This window comes from Myxine glutinosa, chromosome 2 (assembly GCF_964187855.1).
Source record: "Myxine glutinosa chromosome 2, kmMyxGlut1.1, whole genome shotgun sequence".
NCBI classification, from domain to species: Eukaryota; Metazoa; Chordata; class Myxini; order Myxiniformes; family Myxinidae; genus Myxine; species Myxine glutinosa.
The window spans coordinates 49,447,021-49,471,993 of NC_136262.1; the positions used below are offsets into that span (position 1 = coordinate 49,447,021).

Consider the following 24,973-nt stretch of genomic DNA (forward strand, 5'->3'; position numbering starts at 1 on the left):
AGTCAGCCCACCTGGTGTTGATTCGACGGAACGACCAGGATTTGAACTCAGGACCCTATATAAGATCTTAAGCCAGCCACCTTAACCGTTAATGTAAATCTGAAACCAAGGGACAGATATGAACGCGCTGTTACGTAGTTTAGAATCAGAACGCGATGTTACGTGTACCTGCAATATATTTTAATAACTTGGAACACCTATATTGGAATACTGGTGTCATTGGTATTTGGTACTCACTAGTTGCATAGAAATAGACAAGAAAGAGCTATAGGGGAGTAACACTTATTTGGATATTTTCTACAACATAAAAAATGTGGTTACACGTAACATCGCGCCAAAGTCTAGGCTCTCTGCTCACCTTCACTCCCCTTTTTCCCCGCCTCTGGAACAAACTCCCCCACTCCTCCCTCCAGGTCTTTAAAACAGCTGTTCACCACCATCTCTTATCTTCCCCCATCCAAAACCTTGATCTTTTCTACCCCCGGTAATTCACCCCCAGAGTCCTTGCAGTGTTCACCTTACTTTGCACCTTCACTAACCTTGCACTAACCTTGCAGTGCAGCCTGGTGTTGGGCTAGCGGCTAGGGTGCCAGCTTAGGATCCCAGGATCCTGGGTTTGAATCCCGGTCGATCGCTGATCGCTGAATTTAACGCCAGGGGGTTGACTCAGCCTGTCATCCTTCCGAGGTCAGCTAATTGAGTACCAGTTCACTGGTAATTCCCTGCTTGTCGTAAAAAGGCGACAAAAAGGGTTGGCGGTAGGAAGGGCATCCGGCCGTAAAACATTGCTTCAAAAAGGGGACCAAAAAAACAACAACAACCACGGTCCCCGAAAAAGGCCAACCCCCGCTTTGCGGGGAAAAATGGCCTCTAAATGTGGTTATTTTTTTTTTTAGTCCTTGCAGTGTTCATATGTTTTATTCCTCTCCCACCTCCCCCCAAGTCCTCCCGATGTCCCTGCTCTCAAATGTTGTGTTTGTGTCCTTCCCCCTCTTCCCCCTCTCTTTTGTGTCCTTCCCCCTCTCTCCCCATCTTGTCTGCCGCGCCCCTTGTTTTTTGTGTTTTGTGTGTCGGTTTGTCTTTTTGTGTGATTAATGTTAGCTCTTTCACGAGCCTCGATCTTGTATACAAAAAACAAACAAAAAAAAAGCCAACACCTGGGTCGTTTCTCAGGTGATGGGACACAGGTACTGCCACGAGCAGATTGGACTCCTCACGCAAAATAAAACATTACATTGTATCACGTGACGCCCTCCAGAGGGGTTTTCCCTCTCAAACGCTCATTGGATGTGGTTACACAAATTTGAGCGTGCTCCAAGCAGATGTACCTTGGTTTAATATCCAGCCACGCTATCTATATATATAAAACACTGTGTGTGTGTGTGTGTGTGTGTGTGTGTGTGTGTGTGTGTGTGTGTGTGTGTGTGTGTGTGTGTGTGTGTGTGTGTGTGTGTGTGTGTGTGTGTGTGTGTGATGTTACCGATAGACTCCGAAACGGAGAGGCTCACGTGCTTGATATTTGGCATAGACATGGCCGTTGAGCCTGGGACGAACATGGCCGAGACCATATTTGACGAGATCCATATTCTTTATTCATATTTACCTCAGCGCATTTCAGCGAAGTACCCACTAATCTCAGCCAGTGCCAGAACAGCTCTCTGATTCGCTCAGAGCGATCACGTGATGTTCCATCCCGTCACACGTCACACGTTTGCACGTAATTCAGGGCGAAAAGCCATTGCGTTTTTTCACCTTTATGCGATCGTATTTTGTGCGATATGAATTAAATTTTAATTCATATTTCGTGTTTACGAATTCGAATACGAAGGATTTCGCCTTTCCCCTTTGAATACGAATCGAATACGAGCTTGAGTCGAGAGGGGGAATGTACGGGATGGGAATGTATGGGTTGGGAATGTGCAGGTCTCCCTTCCCCCGCCCGGCAACGCCGGTACTGGAGGGCGTGGGTCACAGGATCGGTGAGTCTCCAAAATCCGCTTCGTGCTCTTGCGAAGATGCAGGACGATGTCGCGATTGTTGTGCTGCTCTCCGACCATGAGAACTGCAACGTCATTGTTGACTGGCCCTCCCCTTCCCTTCCCCCTCCGTCCTCCCCCTCCCCCCCTCACCCTCCCCAACTCCCCCCTCCCACCCCCTCACCCTCCCATCCCTCACCCTCTCTCCCTCCCCTTTCCCCTTCCCCCTCACCCTCCCCCCCTCCCATCCCTCACCCCCTCCCATCCCTCACCCTCCCTATCCCCCCTCTCCCCCCCCCTCTCCCCCTCCCCCTCTTCTCCCCTCCCCCCGTTCCCCTCCCCTCCCCCGCCCGGCAATGCCGGGTACTTCTGCTAGTAGGTTATATGCAGCACCTGTAAGTCACAGCTCTGGTCAGACACTGCCATCCTCCAGCTAGGGAGGGTGTGAGGCATTAATGTCATCTTCTCCTTCATCATGTAAGCTGTCCTAACTCCTACCATTTCGTAACTACGAGTTAAAAATAAAGAGACATGATGCAAGAACCAAGTAGTGAAGACAGCTACAGTTGTGTAATGAAAATTCTGAAACACATGTTATCTCAGAATCATCTACTAGTCACTTCTCAGAATGTCTGCCTAACACAGAGGTATAAGCTATCCAGCCTGGTGTTTCACAGGCAGAATGAATCATCAATGATGGACGGATGGACGTTAAACGGGTATCCCTTCTGCTCGCATTAGATCTCACGGTGTCTTTCACAAGGAGTAGGCGAGCTCAAACCTCCAGTGGGGGCACTGCAGCAGCGGCACAGTTGAACTCCCAGTAGAAATGCAAACCAGAAACTACGTGCTGCATAAATAAATAATTTATCACAATCCATCCCTTAACTAGTCAACTTTCACAATCCATGGGCATCCCTTAACTAGTTAACTTTCTTTCACAATCCATGGGCATCCCTTAACTCATCAACTTTCACAATCCATGGGCATCCCTTAACTAGTTAACTTTCTTTCACAATCCATGGGCATCCCTTAACTCGTCAACTTTCACAATCCATGGGCATCCCTTAACTAGTTAACTTTCTTTCACAATCCATGGGCATCCCTTAACTCGTCAACTTTCACAATCCATGGGCATCCCTTAACTCGTTAACTTTCTTTCACAATCCATGGGCATTCCTTAACTCGTTAACTTTCACAATCCATGGGCATCCCTTAACTCGTTAACTTTCTTTCACAATCCATGGGCATTCCTTAACTCGTTAACTTTCACAATCCATGGGCATCCCTTAACTAGTTAACTTTCTTTCACAATCCATGGGCATCCCTTAACTCGTTAACTTTCTTTCACAATCCATGGGCATTCCTTAACTCGTTAACTTTCACAATCCATGGGCATCCCTTAACTCGTTAACTTTCTTTCACAATCCATGGGCATTCCTTAACTCGTTAACTTTCTTTCACAATCCATGGGCATCCCTTAACTCGTCAACTTTCACAATCCATGGGCATCCCTTAACTCATTAACTTTCTTTCACAATCCATGGGCATCCCTTAACTCGTTAACTTTCTTTCACAATCCATGGGCATTCCTTAACTCGTTAACTTTCACAATCCATGGGCATCCCTTAACTAGTGAACTTTCTTTCACAATCCATGGGCATTCCTAAACTCGTTAACTTTCATAATCCATGGGCATCCCTTAACTCGTCAACTTTCACAATCCATGGGCATCCCTTAACTCGTTAACTTTCTTTCACAATCCATGGGCATTCCTTAACTGGTTAACTTTCACAATCCATGGGCATCCCTTAACTCGTTAACTTTCTTTCACAATCCATGGGCATTCCTTAACTCGTTAACTTTCACAATCCATGGGCATCCCTTAACTAGTTAACTTTCTTTCACAATCCATGGGCATCCCTTAACTCGTTAACTTTCTTTCACAATCCATGGGCATTCCTTAACTCGTTAACTTTCACAATCCATGGGCATCCCTTAACTCGTTAACTTTCTTTCACAATCCATGGGCATTCCTTAACTCCTTAACTTTCTTTCACAATCCATGGGCATCCCTTAACTCGTCAACTTTCACAATCCATGGGCATCCCTTAACTCATTAACTTTCTTTCACAATCCATGGGCATCCCTTAACTCGTTAACTTTCTTTCACAATCCATGGGCATTCCTTAACTCGTTAACTTTCACAATCCATGGGCATCCCTTAACTAGTGAACTTTCTTTCACAATCCATGGGCATTCCTAAACTCGTTAACTTTCATAATCCATGGGCATCCCTTAACTCGTCAACTTTCACAATCCATGGGCATCCCTTAACTCGTTAACTTTCTTTCACAATCCATGGGCATTCCTTAACTGGTTAACTTTCACAATCCATGGGCATCCCTTAACTCGTTAACTTTCTTTCACAATCCATGGGCATTCCTTAACTCGTTAACTTTCACAATCCATGGGCATCCCTTAACTAGTTAACTTTCTTTCACAATCCATGGGCATCCCTTAACTCGTTAACTTTCTTTCACAATCCATGGGCATCCCTTAACTAGTAAACTTTCTTTCACAATCCATGGGCATCCCTTAACTAGTTAACTTTCTTTCACAATCCATGGGCATTCCTAAACTCGTTAACTTTCATAATCCATGGGCATTCCTAAACTCGTTAACTTTCACAATCCATGGGCATCCCTTAACTCGTTAACTTTCTTTCACAATCCATGGGCATCCCTTAACTCGTTAACTTTCTTTCACAATCCATGGGCATCCCTTAACTAGTAAACTTTCTTTCACAATCCATGGGCATCCCTTAACTAGTTAACTTTCTTTCACAATCCATGGGCATCCCTTAACTAGTAAACTTTCTTTCACAATCCATGGGCATCCCTTAACTAGTTAACTTTCTTTCACAATCCATGGGCATTCCTAAACTCGTTAACTTTCACAATCCATGGGCATCCCCTAACTCGTTAACTTTCTTTCACAATCCATGGGCATCCCTTAACTCGTTAACTTTCTTTCACAATCCATGGGCATCCCTTAACTAGTAAACTTTCTTTCACAATCCATGGGCATCCCTTAACTCGTTAACTTTCTTTCACAATCCATGGGCATTCCTAAACTCGTTAACTTTCACAATCCATGGGCATCCCTTAACTCGTTAACTTTCTTTCACAATCCATGGGCATCCCTTAACTAGTAAACCTATTTCCTGAAGGCTGGAACACAGATAAGTGGGGTCAATACCAAGGCCACGTTGGCATTTTAAAACAACAGAGCAGCACAATTATTGATATAAAGGATTTACCTTTTCGTGGTGGAATGAAGGTGGTGGTGGATTTTCCATCGCTATTTTCTGCCCATTAAATTTATGTCTGCCAACTTCTCTTTTTATGTTCTGCCCATTGGACATCATGGTGACAGATGATTACCAAGAGTAAAACGGATCACTTAAAACTGCTCATACCACATTAAAGGATATAATCGCGTGTTCTATTTATCAAGTACTTATTTATTAATATTCAAGCCACGTCGGGACAATACTGTCTACTGTGTTTGAAAAACAGCTTTTATCACAACTGGATTCATTGTTGACGTGGATTTCTTCGCAGCCTTGAATGCAAATTTCATTTTGCCAAATTTTCATAACAAATCACATGACAGTTCACACGACCCATTATTATAAGCACACAACCTTTGTAGTCAAAATGAAGAGCAGTTGGTAAACAGAGCAGACATAAACGAACAACTTCGTCGTCGTTACCCGACGCGCATGAAGCGAAAAGTGGGGTTAAGCAATTGGTTCACTCTGTCTGTCTGTTTGTTTATAAATTTCAGTGTGTGATTGAGCAACAACCGAATTTTATATTTTGAACACGAGAACACGAATCGGAACACAAACCTGCAGGATAGCCAGCTTTGGCTCTGAATTTGGCAAATTGTATGGACTCTCGTCCCAATCACACATATGCTCAGAGAGGCGTGATACTATTTTTAAAGACACAAATAACAGGCGCAAATAACTAATTAATGTAAGGTGGTGTAGAAGATGCTGCATCAACGGCGGTGAACTTCCAATTTTTTTTCTACAACCTTTAAAATCGATTTTTTTTTTCTATTTAATTATATACTTGAACGCTGGAGAAGATAAATCGCCTTTTTGGCACTTTCATAAACCTTCCGTTTAGCAGTAGTTGGACAAAATATTTACACTGTCTCATGCCCTGAGGGCAGAGTAACTGTGAGACTCAGCATTCAGACAAATAGGGTGGCACCTAGCACTGTTTATTTAGTGCAAAATGCAAAGGAAGAGTTTAAAAGATCCTTCCCATGTCCTTTTTCTCAAGACTGCACGGGCTAAGGTGTTCTCTAAACTCTCTAGTTAGATAAAAGTAAAAAACTTTTAATCCTTTTTAATTACAGCACCAAATTCTTACCACCACCATCTTGGCAGGATTCACTAAAAACATAAAATGGGCCATTCTAAGTGTGCAGCGCAGGAAATACCCTGTAGGTATGTCCCACGGAGTTGATCTCAAAGATGGTTATTGACGTCACCACGGAGCAACGATTTCGCAAAAATGTCATCAGTTTTTTTAGATGGATGGGCTTCTCGTTCAAATTTCTCTAGTAAATAGACCAAACAGAGGACGTACAAAGACTGTTTTGGAAAAATGCTACAACATTGTACAAAACAATCATAAAATAAGGAATGTGCCAACAACATAATATACACATCACAGCTATAAATCATTTGCTAACCTGTAAATGCAAATGACAAAATGATCAAAGAAAAATCACATTTTGCATCTCCGGGGTGTTCCTGCTTGAACCTACAGGTGGGCACTGCATCAGCGGCACCTCTCTTCAGATCTTGATAGAATCACAACCATGATCAGCGACTCGCTTGAATGAAAGTACAAACACCTTGCTTCCAGTTCAAAAGCTTCCAAGGTCCATTTTACCAAGAAATTGGGCAAAGGCAACACTTAAAACGACACTTCACATCGAGGTACAAAACACAATGGGAAAACAAAACAAGGGGGTCACTGCCGTCCTGATGCAGGTGACATGCCAACCTGATGATCAACTCAGACATTTTCAAGAAGCAAGGTTCAGCTGGTGCAGCAGCAAGGCAGGGGCCTTCCTTGTTAGACAATTTAGCACGTTGCATCAGCGGCACAACCGCGCCACCCCTTAGCTACTCAAAGCTACTCAGATGCAACTGAAAGCCATGTGGTGCATATGGAAGAAGAAGAAGAAGAAAAGTTAGCAACAACCACCGCTGAAAGACCCGCTTGTTGCAACCAGTTGTACTTCAATTTGGGAGATGTGGTCCGATTTTGTTTTGGCGGCGGTCCTCAATAATGCAGTTCAATGCGCATCGAGGAGTCAGTTGTCTTCTTGCTGCTGTATTACGTAATCAAACAGAAGTTCAAATGGCATTTTCTTCACATAGTCAAATGGACAAATGAGGCATGGTGGAGAGGATGGAAGGTGAGCTTAATAATTAGAAAAGAGGCCAAGGATCAGTCTCTGCATGACCTTAGCACTCCGCATGTACAGTGACGGCAGCCTGCAGGCTGTGGCCTTGTCTCAGGGCTGTTTGAGGCAGGCAAAGCGGAGACCGAGTAAACCCACTACAACCCGTGATCCTTCCGGCCTGGCCGGCACTCAACAGGGCTGCTGTCTGTGGCAATGCATCTGAACATAGGTCTTCCTCCTCAGGGCCGAATCCAGGAATTATCCCCATGGTTCTTCCCCCTGCTCCAATAACTGAGCCTCTAAAAAGGTCGTCATACAACGGAGGGCCTGGAAGGATGCTTGTAGGGTGACGTGTCACACCTATCCGAAGCAAGGCTGGGGGATCTGAAGCACAGCACGTGGTCTCACTGTCTTCCTGAGGACTCATGGTACTGTAACCTGGGGTGGAGGCAAGGAGAGCTTAAATCATGCACGACACGAAAACAACATAATTTTTGCACTTGATTATTGAAAAAAATCAAACATTGCCATTATTAATCGTTCTTTGTGCTATTCCTCCCTTCCTCCTTCTGCGTGTCCATCACCGCCCAGCACCACCCGATCACCCCAAAATCACTCCAACCTTCCCCAGTCCCTCTTGGTTGTTGGTAAACCTGCTGCACTTTGTCGTTCAGCTCCTCCATGAGCTTAGAACCTTGTATAAAACATAGGGGCAATACCCCTGGCACTCACCTGGCAGAATAAACAGTATACTGCACTGACTAAGGGTATTTTAAACCAATTTAAATGGTTGCTAGAAGACAGGGCAGCATGTATAATCATACTAACTTAATCATGAGACTTTAAACAAACAAAAAAATACCTATTTTGGGGGTCAACCCATATTCCCCCTCCTCCCGCCCCCCAGCCGGTATACATCCTCAGACCCCAATTCTAATCGCTTGAACAAACATTGGGACATCATGGGTAATGAAGGTTGTGGTGAAGTTTCATGGAAAGTATGTATGTAGTTTCGGAGAAAAGAGCAAATACCTATTTTGGGGGGCAACCACCCAGTAGACCCCTCACAGGCCGATTTTTTTTTAATGCTGTTAACAAACTTTGGTACATCACGGGTGAGGAAGGTCGTAGTCAAGTTTCATCAGAATTGCGTTTGTATATTCTGAGAAAAAGCAAATACCTATTTTGGGGGACAACCCCCCCATAAACCCCCTCAGGGCCCGATTTTTTTTAATGCCATGAACAAACTTTTGTACATCACGGGTGGTGAAGGTTGTGGTGAAGTTTCATTGAAATCGTGTGTGTAGTTTCAGAGAAGCTCAAGGTCATCTGCCAGAATCTTGGAAATCAGAAAACATCTCTTATCATCTCATCAAACCATCTCTTATCTTCCCCCATCCAAAACCTTGATCTGTTCTACCCCCGCTAATTTCACCCCAAATCCTCTTTTTTGAAATACCAACTTCTTTCCTGGAAGTCCTTGGTGTCCTTGTGTTTATACTTCTCCCACCCCCCCACCCCCTTCCCACGCCGCCTCCCCCCAAGCCCTCTCCCTCCCACACATTCCCGATGTCCCTCACAAATGTTGTGTTTATGTGCTTCCCCCTCTCTCCCCATCTTGTCTACCGCTCCCCTTTTTATACACTTTGTTTGTTTGTCTGTTTGATTTGTTTGTGTGATAAATGTTAGCTCTTTCACGAGCCTCGATTATGTATACAAAAAACAAAAAACAACAAAAAAAAAAAAACATTACCGCTTTACACAAAAAAGGTGCAAAAACAGATCCTTGCAACAACAGACCAATCAGCCTGCTCCCAATTATCAGCAAAGTCATGGAATCCATCATTGCTTCGGGTATCAAATCCTTCCTCTTCTCCAATGGCTTGATCTCTGATCATCAATTTGGTTTCAGACCTGGTCACTCTACTCTGGACATGCTGCTTCTGCTTTCTCAACAATTGATGGAGGTCCTCAATGCCAAACAGGAAATCAGAGCTGTTTCACTTGACATATCACGTGCCTTCGATACGGTCTGGCACCCAGCTCTGCTGACCAAACTCTCCTCCTATGGTATCCATGGAAATCTCCATGCATGGCTGGCGGACTTCCTCTCTGGTCGTAGGCAACGTGTGGCCCTGAATGGATTTCTCTCATCTCCCCTTCCTGTTCTGGCTGGGGTTCCCCAAGGTAGTGTTCTGGGCCCTGTGCTATTTCTGGTCTTCATCAATGATCTCTCCGGCTCTCTGGAAAATCCTCTCTATCTCTTTGCTGATGACTCCACTATCTGCCGCTCCATTCCTCATCCCTCAGATCGGCAGTATGCAGCCTCCTCACTCTCTGCAGACGTGGACAAAATCACAGACTGGTCAAACAAGTGGAAAATGTCTTTCAATCCTGACAAATCTCACACTCTTACAATGTCTCTCCGAAAGGACCGACTGGAAAACCCTCCCATCTACTTTCTCAACAATCCTCTCCAAGAAGTTCTGTCGCTCAAGCTTTTGGGTCTCACTATCTGCCATGATCTTTCTTGGGAAAACCAGATTTCCAAGCTGGCCTCCAAAGCCAGTCGCCGACTGGACATCCTCCATCGTGCAAAGTCCTTCCTTGCCACACCTGAGTTCCTCACCACATACAAGGCTTTCATCCGCAGCTCAATGGAATACTGTTCCCCCCTCTGGGCCGGTGCTCCTGCCTCACACCTAGCTCGGCTTCACGCTGTGGAAACCAAAGCTTTCAGAATCATTGGAATCTCCTGCGATGAAGCTAACTCCGAGGGCCTTTCACTCACTCACCTCAGGCAGGTTGGTGGTCTTTCTGTCTTCTACCGACTCCTCTCCGGCCTTGCTCCCCCAGCTCTCTCTGTGCTCTGTCCCCCCAATATTCCTTTAGGTCGCACAAGATCTGCCTGCAACCCTCTTATGGTTAAACTGCCAAAATCTAGGCTCTCTGCTCACCTTCACTCTTTCATTCCCCTTTTCTCCCGCCTCTGGAACAAACTCCCCCACTCCCTTCAATCCCACTCCTCCCTCCAGGTCTTTAAAACAGCTGTTCACCACCATCTCTTATCTTCCCCCACCTTGATCTTTTCTATCCCCGTTAATTCACCCCAGATACACTTTTTTTTTGAAATTCCAACTTCTTTCCTGGAAGTCCTTGCAGTGTTCATATGTTTTATACCTCTCCCACCTCCCCCCAAGCCCTCCCCCTCCCACATTTCTCCCGATGTCCCTGCTCTCAAATGTTGTGTTTGTGTCCTTCCCCCTCTCTCCCCATCTTGTCTACCGCTCCCCTTATTTTTTGTGTTTTATGTGTCGGTTTGAATTTTTGTGTGATTAATGTTAGCTATTTCACGAGCCTCGATCTTGTATACAAAAAAAAAAAAAAAAAAAAAAAAAAAACTATTTTCGGGGGGTCAAACCTGGACCTACTTTGACACCCCCATAGACCCCTTTAGACTTAGATTTTCTTCGTGCCGTGAACAAACTTCGGTACATCACGGGTGGTGAAGGTTACGGTCAAGTTTCATCGAAATATTTTGTGTAGTTTCAAAGGAAAAAGCAAATTCCTACTTTGGGGGGTGGGGGGAAGGTCAAACCTGGATGCCGTGGAAACCAAGGCGTTAAAGATCATTGGAATCTCCCACGAAGAAGTGGAGTGTATGGGCCTATTGCTATCTCACTGCATTGAGGTGGGTGGTCTCTGTCTGTTACCGCCTCCTTTCTGGTCTTGCCCACTCTGTCCTCTCCGTGCTTTGTGCTTCCCTCCCCCAGGCTTCAGCAGGGCATATGTGCACAGCAACACCCTTCTGGTGAAACTCTCAAAATCCAGAATCACTGTTCACCTCCACTCATTCGTTCCTCGTTTTCCCCACAAGTGGAACCAACTTCCACATTCTCTTCAATCTCATTCTTCCCTTCAGGCCTTCAAGACACTGCTCACCCCCATCACAGAACATCCTCCATCTACAACCATGATGTAGTCTACACCCATGAACACTCCCCAATTAACACTCCCACCTCTTTCCAAATTTCGAGTTTTTCTTTCCTGACATTTTGCTTCTGTATCCAGATTGTCCACCCCATGCGTCCTCCCCGACCTCTCATTATTCCCCACATCCATCATTTGTCCGTCGTGCGAAGTCCGTCGTGCGAAGTCCTTCCTTGGCACACCTGAGCTCCTCACCACATACAAGGCTTTCATCCGCAGCTCAATGGAGTACTGCTCTCCCCTCTGGGCCGGTGCTCCTGCCTCACACCTAGCTCGTCTTCACGCTGTTGAAACCAAAGCATTCAGAATCATTGGAATCTCCCGCGATGACGCTATCTCCGAGGGCCTTTCACTTACTCACCGCAGGCAGGTTGGTGGTCTTTCCGTCTTCTACCGACTCCTCTCCGGCCTTGCTCCCCCAGCTCTCTCTGGCCTCTGTCCCCCAAATATTCCTACACGTCGCACAAGATCTGCCTGCAACCCTCTTATGGTTAAACTGCCAAAATCAAGACTCTCTGCTCACCTTCACTCCTTGATTCCTCTTTTCTCCCGCCTCTGGAACAAACTCCCTCACTCTCTTCAATCCCATTCCTCCCTCCAGGTCTTTAAAACGGCTGTTCACCACCATCTCTTATCTTCCCCAATCCAAAACCTTGATCTTTTCTACTCCCGCTAATTTCACCCCAAATCCACTTTTTGAGGTGCCGACTCCTTTCCTGGAAGTCCTTGGTGTCCTTGCGTTTTATACCTATCCTGCCCCCCCCCACCCCCCAGGCCCTCTCCCTCCCACACATCTCCCGATGTCCCTGCTCTCAAATGTTGTGTTTGTGTGCTTCCTCCCCTTCTCTCCCCATCTTGTCGACCGCTCCCCTTTTTATATACTTTGTTTGCTTGTTTGTTTGATTTGTTTGTTTGATAAATGTTAGCTCTTTCACGAGCGTCGACTATGTATACAAAAAAAAAAAAAAAAAAATTTGTCCAAGCCTCCCTCCATTTTGTCCCTCAACCATCATGTTGGTGTTTTCCCACTCTCTTTCTCCTGTTCCTTTTATTCTGTTGCATCCTGATCCCTTCTGTGTTCAAGTCCTTCCACGAGCCTCGACTTTGTATCCAAAAAAAAAAAAAGAAACATTAATCTGCATACCCTTAGAAAATCAGATTGCCATGAGACCCCCGAATTTTGACCCAAACCAACCGTGATCGCTGTCAGTTCCTGATCGAGCCCAGTATCGCCTCCGTCGTTCAGTACTCTGTGCTCGACGCTCCATCACCGCGGCAATGAACCTTGTATGTCCAACTGCGTGTACAGGGTCGACACCACTCAAACACGTAAACTAATCACGAGAATCACATTCTTGGAGGGTTTCACTCATCAAACTGACAAAGGGTTATTTGCACAGTATGACAGCTTCATGTTCTCAATGAAATTAGGCGTTATGGGGTTTCACCCTCTGAACACCCGCAGGGAAATTATCAGTTCACAATTATTACTACAACAGTAAATACAAATATCACTCCAAATATTTATTTTTTTTAAATTTAAATATTATTCATAAAAATTAATGATGGTGAATTGGTGATATATTATTGGCAAAACTTTTCGGAAAAAAAAAACAAAAAAAGTTTTAGATTGTTGCTGAATGAAAGTGAATATAACTATTCATGTCGTTGCGAGGTTGAAAGGTTATAAGAAGCTTACTGATGCGGCGGTTTTCAGTCGTCTCTTCGTCACGATCGTTCTCGATGTGAGACATGCGTACAGACAGCTCTAGATAAAGAAACGAAAGTAAAAATCAAAACACTAGGTGACATCTATTAATCCTGATTGTACCCCCCTCATCCCACTCCCTTAAGGATGCATTAAGGCAAACAGCAATCCAACACCATTATCGGTAAAAGTCCCAATTAATGTGTTCAATACATTTCTTGTTCCATCACACATGGCTGTTTGCTATATCATGAAAACACAAGGTTGTAAAATGAGAATTTTACAGCTTTCGACTCAATACCTATGATATTAATTTGAGGCTGTGCTGGGATTGGCCATTGACATAATACCACATCCTACTTTCTTTCCTCTTTCGAAAGTGCTGTGTGATTTTAAACTACGGAATATTTCCATGCTTGACTTGCTATTCAGGATGAAAAGGTCATACAACTTGAATCAACCGAATACCCAACACAGACAGCCATGTGACTTTTATTCGAGTTACGTTCAAATGTTTTCTTAATGAGAACATATTATTGGAATTGTAAAAATCTCATACATAAACTTATGGATTTGATGCTACATTATACGCAACTATGTTCTTATGTACTCAGTCGAGCAAAAATAAATCAATAAATAATTATCGTATCCAAATCCATATTCAGATCTTCACCAAAATCGAATCGATTAGTCCTTGTCACAAACAAAACCTGTCCACCAAGTTTTGTCCAAATCCGTCGACAACTTTTTGAGATATCATGCTATATATAGTTTTTAGCCATATCACTCAATGGTGAAGAATCACTTTAAAAATTCGACCAGACGGATCCGGATCGGGATCTTCACCAAAATCGAATCGATTAGTCCTTGTCACAAACAAAACCTGTCCACCAAGTTTTGTCCAAATCCGTCGACAACTTTTTGAGATATCATGCTATATATAGTTTTTAGCCATATTACTCAATGGTGAAGAATCACTTAAAAAATTCGACCAGACGGATCCGGATCGGGATCTTCACCAAAATCTAATCATTTCGTCCTTGTCACAAACGCTGCATCTCTGCCAAATTTCCTCCAAATCCGTCCACAACTTTTTGAGATATCTTATTCACAGACAAACAGGGAAACAGACAGACAAACAGACAGGGGTAAAACATAACCTACATCTACCTTTGGTGGCAGAGGTAATGATAATAATAATTTTGATAATTTTTGAAGAGCATTTTTTTTGCTTAAAAACTCCCTGGCTCACAAGGTTATGAATGAAACTTCAATGGCAATGACCAAATTAAAACCCTCCATATCAAGCACAGGCTATGTACCCTGTGTGGCGAGCGGAGCCATGTGGCGTAGTTGCTGCCGCTGACGGTGGTGGCGGCATGCATACACGGCAAGTGCAGCAACCACAACGGCACCCATCACTCCTCCGGCCACAGGGCCCACAGGCACAAGACGAGAAGGCAGGGTGGCCTGTGCACCCAACCGTCCTGTAATGTGAGTCGGGTTAAAGGTTGAGGGTTAAGATCACAAAGTCAGGAGAGGGGCAGACGTGCCAAATACGACTGAAGGGGAAAACTGGACAATGACTAATGTTGACGAAAAGCAGCTGGATGACAGGAAGAAAAATTATAGACCTCGATCATCATCCACTTTTGAGGCAAAACATAAATACAAAAAACAAATCCACCAAATGGTCAAATCCTGGTACATATGACTCATTGATTTAGAGGTGAGCATGAGGTGGGAGGACACGTCAGTGTCAAATGGAAATGAAGGAGAGAGTGCGTCCATCACAAAAATAGAGGCAAATCAAAGACAGCGAATATGCAGATCAGTGGGTGGTGGAGTGAAGGGAAGGGAGAGTGGGAAACTAGAAGCAGGTAAGAGCGTACCTCTGCTTTGTGCATACGGCAGTGCTGCACCAACAACTCCTCCGAAACATTCATGCAAAGGTGCACAGTAAGGGTGTGCGAGGAGACTTGTGCCACCACTTTCCAGCACACACCATTCGCAGCCGAGCACACCAAAGCAGTCACTGGTAAATTGACACAGAAGGTATGAAGTTTTATATCCTATTTACATTATTTTACAACAGAGATGCTAATTTATACAACCAATGTGTAACAAAAAGATAAAGTTCTGAAAGTAAAATAAATGTTCCTTTGTGTGATTCAAGAATTTTTACAAACCATGCATTCCCCAACAGAGATGGAGGTGAGCATTGAAATAGGGGAGCTATAAAATGAAAGCGATATAATCTACTCCCTCACATACAAAGGCCTGACCCCCGAGCCTGCAAACTGGGCTGACCTTTCAACCTGCCGTGGACTGCAGCGTGGATTAAAACAAGGTGGAAGATCAGCCAGGAGGTTTGAGTCAACAGATGCAAGGGTCAAAGGTTCAAATGGTGCATCACAACTGGGATTACTGGAAAGAATAAATGGAATTAAGGATCAGTTGAGGCTGATTAAATGGGAAATTAAGTTATGGATGGGAATGGGGGCAAAGAGGAAAGAAAACAAAATTGAGATGAGGCACAATGAAATGTCCAGGTAGGAAATATGGAATATAAATTAATGCAGATTAGTGACTCACCTGTCTTCGTGGCTCGTTAGATTACCACTGCAGTCATCAATGTCTAGGGAGCATTCACAAGGGCACTCACATTCACTTTGCTCCATCCTGGGCAAAGAAAAGCACAATTGCTTCGTAAAATGATTTTTTTTTAAATATATATTGTATGTATGTATGTACGTGCATACATATACATAAATATATATATATATATATATATATATATATATATATATATTGTTGCGGATATGAGGATTGTATTTTTTTGATTGTATTGTATTGTATTGTAAATTGTTATGAATTATTGCTTTATTCTGAGCCCTCCTTGCTCCAGTCTGTTGTATAAAGGTCAAAGGGCGTTCCGGTAGTTAATTCCATAAAGCATACATTGAAGGACACTATAATACCCTTGTTCAGTAGTTTATTTCCTTATTCTGTGTATGAGGTTAAGGCTTTGTCTTCCATTAAAATGACACTCCATTGCACCAAGTGAAATAGATAGATCCCCTTTCATTCCCATTCCCAAAACCGCAATTGCCAACTGTTCCCTCCGCGACTCCATTCGCCACGAGGTAGGCTCGGAGAAGAAGGGCGTGTCTCCACCTCGTCATAGAGGGGAGGAGTGAGCCAGCCCCGAACAACCAACCAAGCACGAGGGGTTTGGTTTGAGAGGGCGGAGGAAGAGCGATCGAGGAGGTTCGTGAAGGTTGAGGGGCGGGGCCTATATAACCCGCCGCGGGACGCTCCCCAAGCAGATGAGCTTTTACTGAGATGAGGAGATGAGTTCTGAGTTCTGCAAAGAGACGAGCTTCAGAGAGAAGTGCGCAAGGAGGAAAGAGAAGCGCGGGGAAGCCTTGAGAGAAGTGCACGACGTCACCCTGCTCGCTCCCAGCCTGACGAGGCCCGGTTTGCTGTGCGCCCTGCAAAGCCTTCCAGCTTGTGGTCCGAGCTGAACCTTCCTCCCGGTCCAGCCAATCGTTCCTGCCTCCATTCCCCATTCGCATGAGTTTGTTCTGTTTGTTCTGTCCTGGGTATTTAATTAAGTTTGTATAAGCTAGTAATTTTCACTGTGTCACCTGCTTTTTCCATGTTCCCTGTAAATAACCGTGACTGCTCCTTTTGCTTGTGTGTGTAAATAATAAATCCCGTTACTCTTCTGTACGTCTTCTTCTTCCTCTTTACATTCGGTCACTTTAGAGTTTTCCATATTGAATATCTGTGGCGTGATCTGGCCAACGTTCGAGGATCGGGTTTAGTCGGGGAAAACTGTTCGGCCGCGGTGCCTCCGCTCGGCAAACCAACATCCTTAACCGCGGACCGTAACAATTAGTAGTCAGGAGTTGGGATTCGGACCTGGGACTAAATTTATTTAGCCCAAATTTTGGAACACCAATTGTACCATTGGCGGTAACAATTGGTGTCGGGAGCGGGAACGGACCCGAAGCGCGCTTAGCGCGCTCAAAATTACGAGCTGCTGGAAATTGTTTTGTTTTTAAAGAAAAACCCGAATTTTGAAATCGCGCCATGGCTGGTCAAGGCGAAGGGATGTCGGTGGGAGAGATAGACGGGGTAGAATCGACCCAGGACCTCGGGGAAATGTATGTGGAGGAGGGCAATGAGGAGGTGGTTGAGGAGGTGTCAGGCGCGCAAAATGGCGCTCTCGCGCACGAGGTTACGGGCGCGCAAAATGGCGCCTCGCACATGGCTGCGGGGACCGCGCCCGCGACCGTAGCAGCGCCACCAGTGGATTTGAACCTTTTTATGCTGCAAATGGGGGCCCTTATGGACAAAATGGGTAAGCAATTAAGGGACGAAGCGAGGGCTGATAGTGAGCGATTGGGAGACCAAATTGGAGGTTTGAAAAACAGTATGGGGGCAATGAGGGACGAAGCGAGGGGTACCGGTGAGGAGTTAGACAATAATTTTAAGGGGTTAGACAAGAAATTTGAGGAGTTAGACAATTTTAAGGGGTTAGACAAGAAATTTGAGGGGTTAGACAATGGGATAGAAGGGGTGAAACATGGGTTAATGGGGGTGGAAAATAGAATGGCTGCCCAGGAGAATCAGATAGAAGGGGTGAAAAATGGGTTAAGGGGGCTAGAAGATAGAATGGAAGGCAAATTGCGGGAAATAGGGGAGCAATCCGCCCGAGAAATTAAACAAATGGGAGAGCAGATAGAGGAGGTGAAAATCGGGGTAGAAACCAAACTGGATGCTCAGAGGGATGAATTGGGACAGATTAGGGTGGCATCTACAAAAGAGAGGGAGGAGATGAAGGAGGAGATACGACGAGGTGTAAGTGAGGAGGTCTCGGGGGTACGCGAGGAGGTAAAGCGAGGTGAAAAGCGCATGGAGAAAGAGGTGAAGAATAATACGGCTAGGTTACAAGGGGGAATAGAAGACCTGACGCAGGAGGTGGAACAGCTGACAGTGGGACAGACGGAGTTAGTGGAGCAGGTACAAAGGAATACTGCGGTACTAGGAGGGTTAAAAGCGACACAAAACGACATTAAAAATGACTTAATAGCGACACAGAGGCAATGTCAGATGGTACGTGAGGGACTGACAACGAGGTTGGACGAGGTGACAGAAGTAATGGAGACGAAGGACCGGGAGGTGAGGACGCACATAGAGACGGTCAAGGTAGCCTTAGAGGACGTGATTGAGGAGACGCACCGGGAGATAAAAGAGGTGAAGCAAAAGTTAAAGGAGGTGGAAGAGGGGGTGAGTGAAATTAAGAAGAGACGGACAGAAACTAAGAGAGAAATACAGGAGGAGGTGATGGAATATGTACAAGGTCGGTGCTCAAATCGTGATGATGTGCTCGCTAACCAAATAAAGAGTTTGCAGGTGGCGAAGGAGGTGCGGAGACGGGGTGCCAAGGTGAGTGGCGATAAACGTGGAAATGTATATGATGTGAGGGGAGTTTCAGTCGGCTTGGGGGTTGATTTGGATCCGGGTGTTCGTGAGAGGCCGTTGGTGAAGTGTGCGACAGGTACGGTGTGCGAAGGAGGAGGTGTGCGAGAATGTCCGACTCTGGGGTGTGTGAGGAAAAAGTGCGCGCCAAGGAGTGAGTGTGCTGTCGAGAGTGAGTCGGTCGTAGCGCGTGTGCGAGGGAGCACATGGAAGCGCGTGGTGAGGAGTGTTACAGAGGATGTAACAAGAAAGTGTACACCTGTGGTGAGTGTTACGGAGGAAGTAACGGGAGAGTGTGCGCAAGAGTGTGCGCGAGAAAGGTGTGTAACGGACAGGTGCATGAGGAAAGAGTGCGCTGTCGAGAGTAAGCGTGAGTGTGCTGTCAAGAGTGGTGGTGAAAGTAGTGAGAGTGACACGGAGCGTGAGTTGGTTGTGACAGGTGAGAGAGGATGTACACCTGGAATGGAAGGATGCACACCTGGAATGGTAGAGCGTGTGTGGGAATGCACACTTGAGTTGGTAGTGAGGCACGTGGTTGGGTGTGCGAGTGAGAGCACACCTGTGATTGTCACAGAGGAGGTGACCGAGAAGGGGGCGCGAAGAGGTGTGTTGGTGAGGTGTGCGAACAACGAGTGTGTGCAAAGGTGTGAAGTGGTCAGGTGTGTGACCAAGTCTGTGAGCGAAAGAACGAGTGCAATGACGAAGTATGCGGGGTGTACGGGCGGCGTTGGAGCACCGAGCTCGGTGAGGGTGAAAGGGGTAGCGTATGCGTGTGAGCATGCAGGTGAAGCATCGACGGTAACCGGGTTAGTGGTTAGAGCGACTTATAGCCGAATCGGGCCCTCGGTGCGCGCCGAGCAGCTTCGCGTGCCGCGAGGACCAGCGGGGATCCGAACCACGGCGGTTTCGAAAGAACCGCCGTACGCGATCCGCGCTGGGCCTCGCTCGGAACGGCCGCGTCCGTGCTCCACTAGGCGGAGCGGGCATCCCGATAGGAAGGGTCGTCATGGCGACCCCTTTTTGTTGAGGCGTTCCGGCAGGTCGAGATCGGGCCATTGGATGGCTCCGTGCCGAGGTGGTGCGTGGGATCTCGGCCCAGGTAAGCCCCCGTCCCTGCACCGAATGCGGGACGTATCCAGCCGCCGGCACCAAGCAACCCGCATTCATTGCTCGGCTGTACGAAGCCGAGCTTTAGAAGTGAATTGGCGCACCAAGAGGATCTTGTAAGTAGATGGGTGATGAGGTTAGTGTTTTGGCCCCGAAATTAGAAAAACAAAATTTGATGATTGGCAAAGGATTGGCAGAGTGATGATTGGCAGATGATGGGTAGTGATTGGCAAATTTTTAATTGGCTGGAATTTGGAGAGCAAAATTGGTAGTGGGAGATGCCCGATGTGGTGGGATGGCAACTCTGTCATCCCTCACACGGGGGCAAAGGAGCACTAGATTTATGGGGTTTATGGCAGTGAAAACTAGCCCGGGAGGGTTTGGATAATGTATAGGGACCTAGGAGATTGACATTAGGTAACGTTAAGGTTAGGTAGTGACAATGATACCGGTAGTGGGGACGCAGGTAGATTAGAGTGGATGATAATGACGTGGTATGTGCTTAGTTTAAAGGGAAGACGGGGAGCACTAAGTTAGCAGGGCACCAGGTAGATTAGATGATGCCGTGTGTATGGTGAACAGGTGTGATTGCACAGGTGTGCAACTGAACAGGTGTGTGGAGCAGTGTATGAGTGAGAGAAGGTGATTGTGCGTTGTGTTGAACAAATGGTCCAGGAAGGAAGGAGGGTGCAGGTGGCACCAGGTGTGATTGCACAGGTGTGCAACAACAGGTGTATGGAGAATGGTTGTGTGAAATACATGGAGTGTGGAATATATGGAGTATTGGAATGGATGGTCGTGGAGTGAGTATGATGGAAACTATGGAGTGGAGTGGATGGTGCGAAGGTGTGAATGGGGGAAGGATGGACCCCCATCACGGATACCCGGGGCGGGAAGTGTAAGTGTTAGGTAGAGGGTACAGGTAAATTGTGGTTGGATATTGGCATCTGTGGTGCGGGTGAAAGAATGGTGTTTGGATGGGTGCATTAGTGTTGTATAAATGGCTGGGCGTGTAGCCTGTTAGTGTGTGTAGTTGGTTTGGGCACTCCACCACTGTGAGGATGTCGGCCAGGTGAGGCCGCAGGTGGGCTCTGGGAGCCGGTAGAGTTGTTGTGGATGGGGCCCGAGGATCCGGAGGACGGACCCGGGTAGCCCAGTGCCAGAGGGCACCGAGGGGTGACAGAGTCAGGAGGGGCCTTCCCCAGTTAGATAGGTTAGGTAAGGAGCAGGTAAGCTCGGAGGCAACTACAGTGGTGGAGGTGTGCAGGTGGGTAGACCTGCTGGGAGAGCAACACGCCCCAGCCCAGAAATTGTGCAAGGGCACCGGGAGATGAATCGGGGGAGTGAGACCCCAAATTGAGAAGCACCACAGTTTGGTCAATGGGAATTGTTTTTTAGAACCCATAGTGTAAGTTGGCCAATGGATTGGCAGGGAAAGACCCCGGGTAGTGTAAAGTGTGTTAATGTCATTTAGAAAGATAGTTAAGATTGAAGTCTCCTCGCACCATCTGTATCCACTCACCTGAGATGACGTACCTCCACACCATGCCAGGTTGTTTTTATTATTTTTATTGTGCAAATGTTTGGATTGTGAGACGCATCATGACGTGGGTGTGACATTGTGCTTTGTGTTCCATCTCTTCCTCCTTATGAGGATTGATGATGAATTGGGTGATGGCAAATTTTGGCTAGAGGGATTGTGGGAACGAATTTGGTATAGGGGAAATATGGGGAAGACGTGACATTAGCGACGAATTGGTAAATGTGTAAATTTTTGTAAATATGGGGTAAGGGCAAGGGTAGTGTAGGTGACAGGGGGGGGTGACGTACGGTAGGGACGAGCTTTCTCACTTCGCTCTCCGTACGCACTTCACCTTGCATTGCCTTATTGATGTGTACCCTTGTGACCTTACCCCTCGCTCATCTGTCTCTCCCCCCTTTTGTCTCCCACATGAGGACCTGTGCGCCACTGGGCGCCGAGGGGAGCGTGTGTGAGTCTGCCATTGTGTGCACGGAACTCCCAGAACCAGCTGTCTGCATCGATGCACCACATTATGGACCACATGTCTGTGGCCGAGCACCACTTATGGACCCCATGGGTTGGGGCATGGCTCCTCTGCTGGAACCGGCCATGAAGGCCCGAAATCTTGCTGGCGGACCTTGGCCACAGGGCACCGATGCCCCACAGGTGAACCATACATAGTCGGCCCCTGTGGGCCATAAATAAATACAAATGGACGCGTTGGGTGCAAGTTTTATTACAAATAGGCCGCCAGCAAAGGAAGATGACAACACCAGGAAGACAGTTGTAGCCAGCAGAGGGAGCCGAAGAGCAAGAGACCACCTGCAGGGTTAGGGGTTTGTTTGTTGTTTTTATTTTATTGAACAATGATGACTGTGCACCGATTGGTGCTTGAGGGTGTGTTGGTGCGTTTTGGGTGCTTTCATGGTGCGTCGATGCAGAGCAGACTGTCTCTCCCCCCCCCAGAAAGAACAATCACAGGTCCTGGGTTGCGTTTTGTAAATAAAGTAGCGTCAATTGTAAATAATGCTCCCCACCGTCAGTGTGTAGTTTGAAGACCATTCCGCAATTCTGTTAGCTGTGGGCGTGAGTCTGTTAGGTAGGGTGCAATGGAGCAGCGGGACATATTTATTTATGTTTTAAAACTGTCGCACTCAGGGTCAGGTTAAAAGTAGAGGGAACTACACCTACGTGTCACACTAAATTAAAGTTATAGGCCCGGGACGTGCCTAAGTGAAGGAGGGTGCAGTGTTGCGGATATGAGGATTGTATTTTTTTGATTGTATTGTATTGTATTGTAAATTGTTATGAATTATTGCTTTATTCTGAGCCCTCCTTGCTCCAGTCTGTTGTATAAAGATCAAAGGGCGTTCCGGTAGTTAATTCCATAAAGCATACATTGAAGGACACTATAATACCCTTGTTCAGTAGTTTATTTCCTTATTCTGTGTGTGAGGTGAAGGCTTTGTCTTCCATTAAAATGACACTCCATTGCACCAAGTGAAATAGATAGATCCCCTTTCATTCCCATTCCCAAAAACCGCAATTGCCAACTGTTCCCTCCGCGACTCCATTCGCCACGAGGTAGGCTCAGAGAAGAAGGGCGTGTCTCCACCTCGTCATAGAGGGGAGGAGTGAGCCAGCCCTGAACAACCAACCAAGCACGAGGGGTTTGGTTTGAGAGGGCGGAGGAAGAGCGATCGAGGAGGTTCGCGAAGGTTGAGGGGCGGGGCCTATATAACCCGCCGCGGGACGCTCCCCAAACAGATGAGCTTTTACTGAGATGAGGAGATGAGTTCTGAGTTCTGCAAAGAGACGAGCTTCAGAGAGAAGTGCGCAAGGAGGAAAGAGAAGCGCGGGGAAGCCTTGAGAGAAGTGCACGACGTCACCCTGCTCGCTCCCAGCCTGACGAGGCCCGGTTTGCTGTGCGCCCTGCAAAGCCTTCCAGCTTGTGGTCCGAGCTGAACCTTCCTCCCGGTCCAGCCAATCGTTCCTGCCTCCATTCCCCATTTGCGTGAGTTTGTTCTGTTTGTTCTGTCCTGGGTATTTAATTAAGTTTGTATAAGCTAGTAATTTTCACTGTGTCACCTGCTTTTTCCATGTTCCCTGTAAATAACCGTGACTGCTCCTTTTGCTTGTGTGTGTAAATAATAAATCCTGTTACTCTTCTGTACGTCTTCTTCTTCCTCTTTACATTCGGTCGCTTTAGAGTTTTCCATATTGAATATCTGTGGCACGATCTGGCCAACGTTCGGGGATCGGGTTTAGTCGGGGAAAACTGTTCGGCCGCGGTGCCTCCGCTCGGCAAACCAACATCCTTAACCGCGGACCGTAACAATATATATATATATATATATATATATATACATATATACATACAAACATACATATATATATATATATTTATCTATATACAGTCACATGAAAAAGTAAGTACACCCCATGTAAATTTTTGACTTTTGCAACATATTTCAACATACAGCTATTTGATCTTCATTTCAACAATATTGATAGAAAAAGGTGACATAATATAACAAATATCATGAAACATTTACATTTTGTAGTCCATTGTATAATTTAAATAAACATAAATGCAAATTTCGCATGTGGAAAAAGTAAGTACACCCTTGGCTCTAATAGGTGGTATTGCCCCCTTTGGCAGAAACAACCTCAAGTACGCGTTTCTTATAACTGTCTACCAGTCTCTGACATCGACTGGGAGAAATTTTTGCCCACTCCTCCATGCAGAATTCTTTCAGCTGTGCGATGTTTGAGGGGTTTCTTGCATGCACAGCTCGTTTCAAATCCCCCCACAACATCTCGATGGGTTTTCGATCCAGGCTTTGACTTGGCCATTCCAGAACCCTCCATTTCTTTCTTTTCAGCCATTCCTTGGTGGATTTACTGGTATGTTTAGGGTCATTGTCATGTTGCAAGGTCCACCTTCGGTTGAGCTTCAACTTTCTGACAGATGGCCTCACATTATCCTCAAGCACCCTCTGGTACAATGAAGAATTCATATTGGATTCTATGATGGTGAGCTGCCCAGGCCCTGATGCAGCAAAGCTGCCCCAAACCATAATATTTCCACCACCATGCTTTACAGTTGGTATCAGGTTATTGTGGTCAAATGCTGTCTTTGGTTTTCGCCAAACATGTCTTCTGGTACTGTGGCCAAATAGCTCTACCTTTGACTCATCTGTCCAGAGCACATTGTTCCAGAAGTGCTGGTCTTTGCCTAGGTGTTCATTGGCAAACTTTAGTCTTGCCCTGATGTTCTTTCTGGACAGCAAAGGTTTCCTCCTGGCACACCTCCCATGTAGATCAAATTTGTGCACCCTCTTTCTAATGGTAGACTCGTGCACTTTGACATCAATAGTGGCAAGAGCTACCTGAAGGTCTCGTGATGACATTCTGGGGTTCTTAGAGACTTCTTTCAGCATCTTGCGGTCTGCTCTTGAGCTGAACTTGCTGGGGCCACCTGGCCTGAACAAGTTGGCAGTTGTTTGGAATCTTCTCCACTTGTCGATGATCTTCCGGCAGTCGAATGATTGATTTCAAATTGTTTGGAGATCTTTTTAAATCCCTTCCCAGACTCGGAGGCATCTATAACCTTCTTTCTGAAGCGCTCAGAGAGCTCTTTTGATCTAGGCATGGTGATGCCGCACACTTCAACAACAA

The 24,973-nt window shown here is 46.1% G+C and overlaps 1 protein-coding gene across 1 annotated transcript in view; it reads right to left on the reverse strand.

Annotated features, from left to right (window-relative positions):
• Positions 1-6,259: 6,259 nt before the first annotated feature.
• The window catches only part of CACHD1 (cache domain containing 1), a 154,137-nt gene continuing 135,423 nt past the window's right edge, over positions 6,260-24,973 (reverse strand). The window contains exons 21-27 of the mRNA XM_068108228.2: positions 15,769-15,855; positions 15,484-15,600; positions 15,066-15,208; positions 14,496-14,660; positions 13,165-13,233; positions 12,661-12,762; positions 6,260-7,913 (exon numbers count right to left, since the gene is read on the reverse strand). Coding sequence (XP_067964329.2) covers positions 7,537-7,913; positions 12,661-12,762; positions 13,165-13,233; positions 14,496-14,660; positions 15,066-15,208; positions 15,484-15,600; positions 15,769-15,855 — 1,060 coding nt within the window. The 3' untranslated portion in view covers positions 6,260-7,536. The remainder of the gene's footprint in view (positions 7,914-12,660; positions 12,763-13,164; positions 13,234-14,495; positions 14,661-15,065; positions 15,209-15,483; positions 15,601-15,768; positions 15,856-24,973) is intronic.